This window comes from Rhamphochromis sp. 'chilingali' (genome assembly GCF_963969265.1).
Source record: "Rhamphochromis sp. 'chilingali' genome assembly, chromosome: 17".
Lineage (NCBI taxonomy): Eukaryota > Metazoa > Chordata > Actinopteri > Cichliformes > Cichlidae > Rhamphochromis > Rhamphochromis sp. 'chilingali'.
In genome coordinates this window covers 12881781-12894374 of record NC_137944.1, presented here as the reverse complement: position 1 = coordinate 12894374, position 12594 = coordinate 12881781, and the positions used below count along the sequence as shown (strand labels likewise).

Sequence of the window (12594 nt, the reverse complement as noted above, 5' to 3'; positions counted from 1 at the left end):
AAAGTGCTCCTTATAAAGGATTCTATAACAATACAGAAGTTATCATCAGTCATGTGTTTCAGTGAAAACTGGGATGAATCTGTGGACACAAAAATCCCCATGGGATCCTACAGACACTATGTCAGTGTTGCTACGTTTATGCCTCTGAATAATAAAGGTCAAATAGCTACACAAATACAGAAACAGGAATTCATCTCTGTTGTCTTCAAAGGGAATGAGACCACCTGCCCTAGGTGATGCATTTGAGGTGTGTCTGAATGGACTGTGTATTCAGCGAACCTAGGCAATAAAAACAGCCAAAGTTAGAAGCTTCATGAATGCTTCAAAATGCTACGGTTCTGCAAATCTGCATGGGAACAACATTAAATACAAAAAGGCAGAAGTGTCAGTGCCATTGTGTTTAAGTGCATGGGTCTTATTGTGACAGCATTTCCACCTACCAATTTTAAATTCCTTGCTTGCCATCAGAATCTCAGCATTAGGAATGATGGAGGGAGGGAGGCAGTACTGTAGTCTGTAAGCTGTGAGTGCATCAAAGACATGAAAGGAGTTAAACAAAGAATGTATGTAAATCAAGAGCTAGAAACAAAGCTAGATCCACACCATGTACAAACCTTGATAGCTGATACGAAAGAGTCCACCCTTCTCTGTATTACTACGGAACCGTATCAGCACCTGATTAGATGTGCTGCTGGGTGGGTCGTTGGGCTCTCCATCAGTAAACACACCTAGTTTCCTGGCTGTTTCTTGTGGACCATCCCTAAAAATGGAGGAATGTTGCAAGTCAACCATAAATGCAAAAACAACAATACACTGGAAACACCAGTCTATGCTCCAGAGCTCACTTGTATAGGAGCCATAAAGAACCTTAAGGGTCTGTGATGCAAACAAACTACTAAGCCACATGCCAGATTATTGTCAAGCAGCTTCAGAAGAGTATAATCAAGCTGCTCACACTTCAACAAACCCAAAGAGATTACCCCTCACCTGTTTTGGATGATTATGTTAAAATAAGGTAGAATTTGAGATACAGTAAGCGTGGAGTGACAGGTCTCGACTGTGGTGCTCCTGCTAACAGCTATCCAAAGGGAGTGTCTCTGGAAGCTGTGGCCCAGCCTTGGCAGTCCCCTGGTGTGGGCATGGCCGATTAAGCCAGCTCCCAGATTCCTGCCACAACCATTCAGCTTAAAAACCATCTGTCTTTGGCTGTCAGACTGGGCATGGGAGATTACAAGCAGCTCTGGAAACGGCTGGCTAGGGACTTCTGCCTGACAGCACTCTAGCCAAGCCGCCATTAAGGGGCCCATTTCCTTGGCTCAGTAGTTCAGTGGATAGATACACAGCGGTGGTAGCTGGAAAATGGGGAACAAGATAGTCCCCCATCTTGGCTCTGTAGGAACTAGCTGGGAAAGATCAGCACAGCGGGGACCATTTAGAGATGAGAAACAATACGATAGAAAGTGGACATTTTGGCTCGCTTTAGCCATGTTGACTTAAATTATCGGTGGTCTAAAAAAGCCTCAAACAAATTTCTATGAGTAGCGCAAACAGTTAAACGTAGATGTCACCAGAAAACCATGTGGATCTTTCATGTGGTCATGTTGCCAGGTTGGCTGGCAGTCAGACCTCCTGTCTCACTGAGAGCTGGGACCTTTGGAAGCTTTGGAGGATCAACTAGAACTGGCAAACATCGTGTATGCAAAAACCTGGCTTTGGTGCCACATATGGCAATTTTAACCATGTATTATGGAGGTGATGAAAGGAAGCTTTACCCACTGATGCTCAGTCAAGCACAAAGGCAAAAGTGTATTTAACACATCGTATTAAAAGACAAAAACAACAAATAATCAAAGATTAAAGAAAGCCTGATAACAAGTTCTTGAGAATTTTTTGAGACGATGGTGAAGTTTAATACTGCTTTCCTCAAAATAACAAACTGTCCGCATTGTCTCATTGAAACTATTTCTGCATATCTGGAGCCTGTTACGCTGTCATTTCTTACCAGACAGTAATGAAGTCGTGTGGCCCATGAACTTGAAGGAGGGAGAAGTTCAGTTTGATGCCAAATCCAGGAGCCACAGTAATCAGCCAGGAGCAGTCAGCTGAGCTTGGATACTCCTCAGGGTAACCCGGGGAAAAGATGGTCCCATTGTCTGATGTGATGTTCCCACCACAAGGCACTGAGAGAGGGCGGTGAAGACAGGGAAAGTGTATATTTTATATAGGCAGGACAGATACATTAGGGTTGATACATAATTCAGGCACAATCAGCGAAAAAAGAGTTTTTCATCCCTCTCTCCTCCTGCTTCTCTGCTCAGTGTCTCTTTCCCACTCTCCTTCACTTTTCGACTGGTGCCCAGGCACTTGTCTGAGCTAAAGATTAGCCAGTAAAGCCTGTTAGTAAGTGGGGACTTGGATGGAGTGTTTTGCTAAGATAAGGCCTCAACCCTTTCCCATTGGGGCAGTAGAGAGGGAGTATGGAGATGAGGCGAGGGTTTCATGTGGACGAGGCTTTTGAGGTGTGTGTGTGTGTGTGTTTGTGTGTATATATGTACAGCAAGTGTAGAAGGGGTAGATATGTGTGAGTGTGCAAACTCTGAGTGACAGGAAAAGGTTACAAGTGCGTGTACACTGATCTGATCTGGCAACACTAGAACCCCACACGTCGATACATGCCTGATACCCTTGAGTAAAAAACAACAACAACAAAAGAAAAAAAACAACTGCACAATCACAAACAGTAAATCACACTCAACCACTATTCATTGCATCACATAAATGTCTTCATTTGCTTTGGAAATGAACAAATCCTTCACAGTCCCCAGGAATTTCTAACCACAGCTCAGCATTGCATAAAAATATATCTAGTCTAGCTTCCTGAAAAAAGCCATATTATTTCTGCCAGTAATTTTGTTGTTTTGATGTGTATTAAATCTACCAAGCCCAAAGAAGAAAACACAATCACTGCGCAATCTGAACACTCTCTATCTCGCTTACTCTTTTTTTAAAAGACTAAAACACCTAAAACACTTTTATAACACCATTCACTTTCTGATCTAGTAATAATGAATTCCCGTTTAAACCTAGATTTCTATTGAAACATTTCCAGTTCTTCTTTAAATATCTTCTTAGGCTTTCATGTGCACAAACTTTAATCATTAACCACCTTATTCTGTATACGTCACTTCCTGCAACCTCTAGTTTGTATATGTATTAATCCTTTTCAGAACAGTTAAATTATATGCTTCCATGATTCCAGAAACTTAACAAAGTTCAAATGCATGAATTTAGCAGTTTCCATTAAGGCTGCAAGACATTACAACCATTTTTCCAACATGCTAGTTAGGAGCATTACCACTTGTGGCTGCACTTATTACGTTACTAGCAGAGGATCTCATTATGGTCACAGACCAGCCAGTAATTTTAAATGACTGTTATCTGCAAACACATCCCTGTAACTGGCCTCAAATTATGCCATCCATAGACATATTTTAAATATCCCTTCAAGGAGATCCGAACAATCGTGCTGGTGGGCAAATGGAAACCTCATATTCACTGTGGTGGGGCACAGAAATTTAGAGAGCGTAGTAATCGCAGTAGTGCAGGAATCAACCCAGAAGAGGTTTTCAGCTTGAGGACACACCCTTGCATGTTTTATCCTTGCGTTTGTCTTTCAGGTTATATGTTGTGGGCCGCGTGTTCACATTATAAAACTGCCAATTGTATTCCTGTAGCGGAGAGGCCCTTCTGCTGCTGCATCACCTGTTAAATGAGCTATCGATCAGGCCTATTGATTAAACCCCAGACACTCTATGGAGTTGCACCTCCGGTTGACGCATTGACTGTAAAGCTACTTAAGACTTGTGTGAAGAAGAGTATATGTTTGCTTGTGGAGTTGAACAGGCGTGAACAGAAGAGAAAAATTCAGTCGACTATCTCTTAAAAAACAGAAAACAGCAGCGTATTAGCGCCAAAACTTCACATGTTGGAACTCCTCATGTCAGTCTTAATACCAAATCAAACAAATTAATTGTGTCCAAATGAGTCTAAATGAAATCTTTTTAACTCCAAAAAGGTTAGTCCATCTAAAGCGAGGCCTTGGACATTATTAATTTATTACAACATTCACACATGTTAACCCACACAGATGAGAATTGACAGGATCCTTTACCAGCTAGAAAGCTGTTGGGTCATAATAATATAGAAGTTTAATCAATCAATCAATCAATCTTTATTTATAAAGCACTTTTCATACAGAAAAAATGTAGCACAAAGTGCTTTACATAGTTAAAAGCAGCCCACCCCACCCTCCAACTCACTCCCCACACTCTCAATACACATATATCCCCCCACCCCCACCCACACACACATACACACACGCGCACACTTAAAGAGTAAAAATTGGGCTGGGCTCGCATGAGCCAAGTGAGGAAACATTATAACAGAGAGCCGTCTGCACCGGGAGCCGGTCACAGACCGCAGCCTCCGGGCTGGGCACACAGCAGGAGGGAGGCCAAGGAGCCCCCCAACCAGGCTGAGAGGACCCCAGAGACCAGCAGCCACGGTCAATAACAGCCCCGGTGCAGAGAGCGCCCTCCGAGGAAACACTGGAGATATGACGCAATACGATATATACAGGGTAAAATGATAAAATAAATAAGAACAGGATACAATATAAATATAAATATAAATAGAGTAAGAAGATTAAAAAATGAATAAGAATAAAATCAAGAAATATTAGGTAAATCCTAAATTAATAATAGAATAACAGGATAGAATAAATAAGCATAAAAAATAAATAAACGCTAAGTAAAAGCTAAATTAAAAAGGTGGGTCTTGAGCCTGTTCTTAAAAACATGTACGTTCTCTGCGGCCCTGAGCTCCTCCGGCAGGCTGTTCCACAGACGAGGACCATACCACTGAAAAGCTGCCTCTCCGTGAGTATGTGTCCTGACTTTAGGGACAATCAAAAGGCCAGTACCAGAGGACCTCAGGGTCCGCGAGGGTTCGTATGGTAAAAGCAGATCTGAGAGATAAGAAGGCCCAAGACCATTAAGACATTTAAAAACCAATAAAAGAACTTTAAAATCGATCCTGAAACACACGGGGAGCCAGTGCAGCGATTCTAAAACCGGTGTAATGTGGGCCCGCCCTCTGGTCTTCGTCAGCACACGAGCTGCCGAGTTTTGCAAGAGTTGTAAAGTTGAAATATTCTTCTTAGGAAGACCAGAGAGCAGGGCATTACAGTAATCAATGCGACTGGTAATAAAAGCATGCATCAGCATCTCCGTGTTGGCCCGAGAGAGAATAGGGCGGACTCTGGCTATATTTTTTAGATGATAAAATCCAATTTTGGTTACATGTTTAACATGTGGGATAAAACCAAGCTCAGAGTCAAAAATAACACCCAGGTTTTTCACTTGTAGCGAAGGACATAGTGAAAATGCCTCTAATTTAGACAAGAGTTTCTCTCTCTGAGCCTCAGGACCGACAATTAAAACTTCAGTTTTGTCCTGGTTAAGCTGTAAAAAGTTTTCTGCCATCCAAGATCTTATATCCAAGATACAGTTAAAAAGGGCATCCATTGGTCTGGTGTCATCAGGAGACACGGAGATGTACAGCTGCGTGTCATCAGCGTAACTGTGGAAGTTCACTCCATGCCTCCTGATGACACTGCCGAGAGGCAACATATACAAATTAAAAAGTACAGGGCCTAGAACCGACCCTTGAGGCACACCACATGTCATTTCATGGATCTTAGAGGAGCATGTATCCATACTCACCATAAAAGATCTGTCAGAGAGATAGGAAGTGAACCAGTTGTGTACAGCACCAGAGAGGCCCACCATGTGTTTTAGTCTGTTTAAAAGAATAGCGTGGTCTACTGTATCAAAGGCTGCGCTTAGATCCAGTAGCACCAGGACTGAGAGCTTTTGGGCGTCCCAGTTACATCTAAGATCATTTAAAACCTTTAGGAGAGCAGTCTCTGTGCTGTGGTTCACCCTAAATCCAGACTGGAATATCTCCAGGATCTGTCTATCATTGAGAAAATCAGTAATCTGAGTAAAAACAAGTTTTTCTAAGACTTTACTTAAAAATGGTAAGTTGGATACAGGTCTGTAGTTATTAAAATCATTACAATCCAAATTGCTCTTCTTCAGAAGGGGCCTCACCACCGCCGTTTTAAAGGCAGCAGGGAAGACACCCAACTGAAGAGAGCAATTCATCATGTATAAAAGCTCAGCCTCAAAAAATCCATAAAGTGTTTTAAAGAGTGAAGAAGGGATTGGATCTAAAAGACATGTGGTGGGTCTCACTGTGGAGAAAACCTTCTGAAAGTTCTCAGCATTAACCAGGACAAAGCTGTCCAGTGTCTCCTCAGGTACAATCGAGCCCTCAGATGTGTTTACAATCATATCGCGATTAGATAAAATATCAGATCTGATGGCGCTGATCTTTCCCCTGAAGTGGTCTGCAAACTGCTCACAGAGCGAGTCTGTGGGGGTTCTTTTGGAGCTTTTAAAATCAGGGTTAAATAAATGATCTATGGTGGAAAAGAAGACCTTGGGATTATTTTTGTTATTACTGATTATTTTGGCGAAGTATGAATTTCTTGACTTCCTTAATGTATTATTGTACATTTTAAGTTGCTCGGAAAATATTTGATGGTTGATATTATTTTTATTTTTCCTCCATCTCCTTTCTGCTGCCCTGCAATTTCTTTTGAGTTTTTTGTTTAAAGCATTATTATAGCACTTAGTCTGCTGAGAGACAAATTTGAAAATGCCTAAAGTCACTTATTGAGGCAATGGTTCGACCTGGCCTTGTGTATCTCAACAGACCTCCAGTTATTTTTTTATGTTCATTTAAGAAAAAGGTCTGTTAATTGCAGCAGTAATAGATTCACAAGGTGTGCAAAGGAGCCAGCCTCAGAATAACGTGTCCCTGCATGAGCCAGTTTAAAAAAACAACAAGATATGGTTTTTCCAAGGCATGGGGGGGGGGGGGGGGGGGGGGGGGGGGCTTTGATTTGTGCATGTCTATGCATGCATTTAAGGGTATGTGTGTGTATACATGTTTATGTATATGTGTGTATATGTGCATGAGCATCTATTTCTTTAAATATGGATATGTTTTGGCATGTTACTGGGGTTATGGAACCAAATATATATGTAGCAAAATGTAGAATTTAAGGTAGGAGGGGAGAAGTTTGTGCTTTTTCCTACTGTTTATTTCCCCTCCTAACTACAGTTTTATCAGTGAGGCCAGGGTGAGCAGGAGAGGAGGGGGGGGGGGGGGGGGGGGGGTTGCTGTCTTATTTAATGAATCATTTCAATGTAAGCAGCTATCTCCTGGAAGTTTCCAGTCTTTTGAATATGTGGCTCTACAGCTGAAGGCCCCATCCAAAGTTGTGTTTCTTAATGTTTACAGGCCTCCCAAATACTGCACAGACTTTTTTAGTGACCTCAGTGAACCGCTGTCTGTGATCTGTGTTGATTTCGACTGTGTAATTATTGTTGGGGATTTTAACATCCATGTGGACAACCCTCAGGACAAAGGGACTAAAGACCTGAGTAACACTCTGGGCAACTTTGGGCTGACTCAGTATGTAACAGAGGCCACACATAATAGAGGACACACTCTTGACCTACTGATCTCCAAGGGCCTGAGCATTTCAAAGGTTACTGTGTCTGATGTGGGCGTGTCTGATCATTACTGCGTTTTCTTTGAAAGTAAAATTTCAGGCCACACAAATATATCAACAACAGTGATCACAAAACGGTGTATAACTGAATACAGTAGTGTGATCTTTAACCAGGTCTTCCCATTAACACCTGACCTGTCCAGAGGTTCAATCAATGAGCTCGTCAATAGCTTCAATGCTAACATGTTAAATGTAATGGACACTATTGCTCCCATTAAGGCGAAGGTTATCTCTGGAAGGAAAAAGTCTCCATGGAGAAACTCCACACTGGTGAAAAATGAAAAAAGAGAGTGTAGGAAAGCTGAGCGCAGATGGAGAAAAACAAACCTCCAGGTTCATTATGAAATCTATAAAGAGAAACTTCACAATTATAATTTACAACTGAGGAATGCAAGGAGGTCCTACTTCTCTGACATCATCACCAAAAACAGTCATAATGCTCAGGTCTTATTTCCTACAGTTGACAGGCTAACAAACCCTCCTGTGTCAGTGGCAGCTGAACTTCATTCAACCATGGCCTGCAATGACTTTGCCAAATTCTTCACAGAAAAAATCCAAAAAATTAGACAAGCAATTGGTACATCAACAGCAGATCCAGAATATGTACTGTGTCCACCGAAAAACTGTTTAAACACCATCAAACAGTTTCACCCTATTAACAGCAAAGACCTGGAGGACATCTTAGGTCAACTGAACTCCTCTTGCTGTTTAGATGTCCTGCCAACACGTTTTTTCAAAAAGGTCTCAAAGACTTTGGAGTCAGACCTGTTACAGATCGTCAACTTTTCTTTAATGTCAGGTGTGTTTCCAGAGCCACTAAAAACTGCTGTAATTAAACCTATACTGAAAAAGGACAATCTTGACAAGACACAAATGAACAACTACAGGCCGATCTCAAATCTCCCATTTTTAAGTAAGATCATTGAAAAAGCAGATTCTCAACAGCTCAATTACTTCTTAAAACAGAATAACTGCTACGATGCCTTCCAGTCAGGTTTTAGACAGAACCACAGCACTGAAACTGCTCTGACTATAGTGTTTAATGACATATGTCTGAATACAGACAGTGGAAAAAATGTCAGTCTTAGTTTTACTGGATCTCAGTGCAGCATTTACAGTTTTTCTCAAATGTTAAAACACAAAAGCCAATCCTGTAACCCAAATGACCAGTAGTCTAAACACATTTACTAAATGTAGCCACCATATTCCAGTACCATAAACACATGTCACATGAAGACACAAGTCACAAAACACAACCCTCTGTACTCATAAATCTAAACACATTTTTCCTTGCTAAAACACATGTTGCAAAACAACTCTGCTCATATTCTCAAATGAAAGCCCATGTGATGCAAAATGCTTGCCACAGTCACCAATCTTTGAACACAGGGAACACACCTGGCGTCATTCACTACACACAATGACTCAAAATTGAAGACACTTGTTGCTAATGCTGTACCCACATGTAAAAGCAAGTTCAGAGAGCACAGTATGCTGAAGATTCCAAACAAGCACAATGGATGAAGGCAGAGTCAGGGGAAGAGGAATTTGATGCAGAGGAGGGAGAAGAGCTGGCCCTGGAAGAAGAGGAGCAGGCCAATGAGGAAGAGGAGTTCAAATGAGAGGAGGAAGAGGAGCGACCAACGAGGAAGAGGAGAAGGCCAACATGGGAGAGGAGAAGGTCCAGGAGGGAGAGCAAGACAACCTCGCACCATCATTACGGACGAGATGCGAGCAACAGCTCAGCGACATGATGCCGCACAGCGATTGTGGTGTGTGTGTGGTGTGAATAACGTAAATAAAAAAACTTCACACCCTGTTCATGTTTTCAAGATTACTGTTGTGTGCAATAGATTCTGTTTTTGCATTGAGTTGTGTTACAGTAGTGTACGTACATGCAGGATTTTCTATAGATTTATACTACTCATATGAAACTCACAAATCTAAATGCCTAATCCTCTGCAGAGATCTACGACGATCCGTTACTGTATAGTTTCTAAAATATGCATTGGCAGTTATGAAACAAAGAACCTTCTCACAAATTGAGCATTGTGTTTTCAATTGTTTTGCTGTAGTGTGTAATGCTGTGTATAGTGTTTACAGTTTTGACAGCTTCGAGCTGCTCTCTTGGTGTGGGAGTTTGAGTTTTGCAGTGGGAAGGTGTGGTTGTGTTTATGTAGCTTTAGAGAAGGGTGTTGTGTTTGGACATTGGGGGACCTGGTGGTAACGTTTGTGACATGTGTTTTAGCATTTGAGAAAAACTGTAATACAGTTGACCACTACATATTACTCAAATGACTGGAGAACTGGGCAGGTCTTTCAGGAACTGTACTAAACTGGTTCAAAACATACTTAGAAAACAGGAAATACTTTGTATCAATAGGTAACTTCACATCTGAGCAGACAAGTATCACATGTGGAGTTCCCCAAGGTTCCATCTTGGGACCCCTTCTGTTTAACATTTACATGCTCCCACTGGCACAGATTATAAAGAACAACAAAATAAACTATCACAGCTATGCAGATGACACGCAAATATATATCACAATGTCACCAGGAGACCAAGGCCCTGTACAGGCTCTTGGTAAATGCATTGAGGAAATTAATGACTGGCTGTGCCACAATTTTCTCCAGCTAAACAAAAACAAAACTGAAGTAATAGTCTTTGGTGCCAAAGAAAAACGATTACAGGTCACCAGAGAACTTCAATCTATACACCTAAAAACCACAAACCAGGTGAGAAATTTGGGTGTAGTGATGGATGCAGACCTAAACTTAGAAAAACACATTAAGACAATAACAAAATCAGCTTAGTATCACCTTAAGAATATATCAAGGATAAAAGATCTGATGTCTCAACAGGACCTGGAAAAACTAGTCCATGCATTCATCTTTAGCAGGCTTGATTACTGTAACGGCATCTTTACAGGTCTACCTAAAAAATCTGTAAAGGACTCTGCTGCTCGAGTCCTCACTAAGACCAGAAAAGTGGACCACATCAGTCCAGCTCTGAGGTCTTTACACTGGCTGCCTGTCCGTCAGAGGATAGATTTTAAAGTTCTGATGCTGGTCTATAAAGCTCTGAATGGTTTAGGACCAAAATACATCAGTGACCTCCTGACCCAGTATGAACCTTCCAGATCCCTCAGGTCATCTGGATCCGTTTTTTTATCAGTTCCCAGAGTCAGAACCCGACACGCAGAAGCTGCATTCAACTTTTATGCTCCATATATCTGGAACAAACTCCCAGAAAGCCTCAGATCAGCTGAAACACTCAGTTTATTTAAATCCAGGTTGAAGACTCACCTGTTCTCAGCTGCATTTGAATAAAACACCAAATCCACACTTTTAAGCTTAAATTTCAAAACTTAAATTTTAACTACTGATTTTATCTATTGTTCTGATTTTATCTACTGTTTTTTTGTTTGTTTGTTTTTTAATCAATTTTAAATCATGCTTTTTATTTGTTTTTGTTTTTAATGTCTCTGTAAAGCACTTTGAATCACCTTGTTGTTGAATTGTGTTGAATTGTGCTATATAAATAAACTTGCCTTGCCTATTGAATAAATTTAATAGGATTATTGTTTTGTTTATATTTTTCTGTCGTTTTCGCACTATTGTAACATGTTCATAATAAAGCCTTATTTATATTTATATTTATTCTATATCCATCTACATGTGTGGGTTAATAAGTGTCAAACTACTGGTCAGTTATAAATAAGACCGGAATAAGCTATATTTAATCTAGAGTAACTTGTTGCCTAGTAGCAATAGCAGCCTTGTGTTTGAGCTTATTTCAGTGCTATTTGCTATTAATGAAGAATGGGTAGTTATGGAGACAAAGCATACTAAGCTTTTAATTCATGTACAACTTAGTATAGGTGGCAATGGCAAGGATATTAAAGGAACAGTTATAGAAACTGAAATAAAGGATTACTAAGTGCTTTATGGTTATAATAACGATCTAGTGTGGTACTAATAGAGATGCTAATAACAGAAGTCCTTTTTTCTATTTTGCAGACTTAATTTTTTTCATAGACAAAAGGGTTAAACTGAAAAAGGTGTTTTTCTCAAGTATTTGATATACATATATCATTTTAATAGAATTTATTTTATTTATTGTAACCATATAAAAATAAAAAAACAATCTAAATAAAAAGTACAAAGAGACCAAACAAGAGCACAAATATCTAGTTAATATCTAGTTCTGAGACATGATAATAATGCAAAGTGGGCTAGTGCAGGCAAAATAACAAAAAGAAGTCAAATTTAAATAGTAACATTTATACCCATTGAGAAGAGTATTTTTTACGTGTTATTAATTTTCAATATGCTATGCCTCTACTGCCACGCATACCGAGCTAACCTTCAGCATGGACGGGAGAAAGAACAGAGTTATGGACATAAATCAGAATTGGATTTGCTCTATGCGCTCCCTGAAGACGAGTCTGGTAGTCTGGGGGTTTCAGGACTGAGTGATTCGTCCTGGATTGATTCTGCATCTGATGGGTTTTCATCTGACAGTTATCCAGAGTCTGCACGACAAGTATGCACTACACAAGTATGCTATAAATAGCCTGCAATTATTGAAGTGGTTATAAAACATGGGCTTCTCTTCGCTCACTCGTGTGTTTGTTCAACAAATTCAACAAGAGCAGAACACGCGCACGGTCAAAGACACACGGAAACCACAATCTGCATGTTTGCGCACAACCCTGAGACGGAAAAGCTTATTGCTCTATTATTTTATTGTCACTTTATGTGAAGCAAACAGGGACTACGGGAAGCATTCCTTATCAAACCCTGTGTTTTAGAATGACCTGTCTGCAGCTTTAATAGCTGAACTCTTGCTGTTTTAGCATTAAACCGAATGTTATTTGGGCATTAGT

At 40.5% G+C, this 12594-nt stretch overlaps 1 protein-coding gene across 1 annotated transcript in view; it reads right to left on the bottom strand.

The window, feature by feature from the left end:
• The window catches only part of csmd2 (CUB and Sushi multiple domains 2), a 296524-nt gene that overhangs the window by 59873 nt on the left and 224057 nt on the right, over positions 1-12594 (bottom strand). The window contains exons 44-46 of the mRNA XM_080862285.1: positions 2003-2180; positions 615-760; positions 441-521 (exon numbers count right to left, since the gene is read on the bottom strand). Coding sequence (XP_080718411.1) covers positions 441-521; positions 615-760; positions 2003-2180 — 405 coding nt within the window. The remainder of the gene's footprint in view (positions 1-440; positions 522-614; positions 761-2002; positions 2181-12594) is intronic.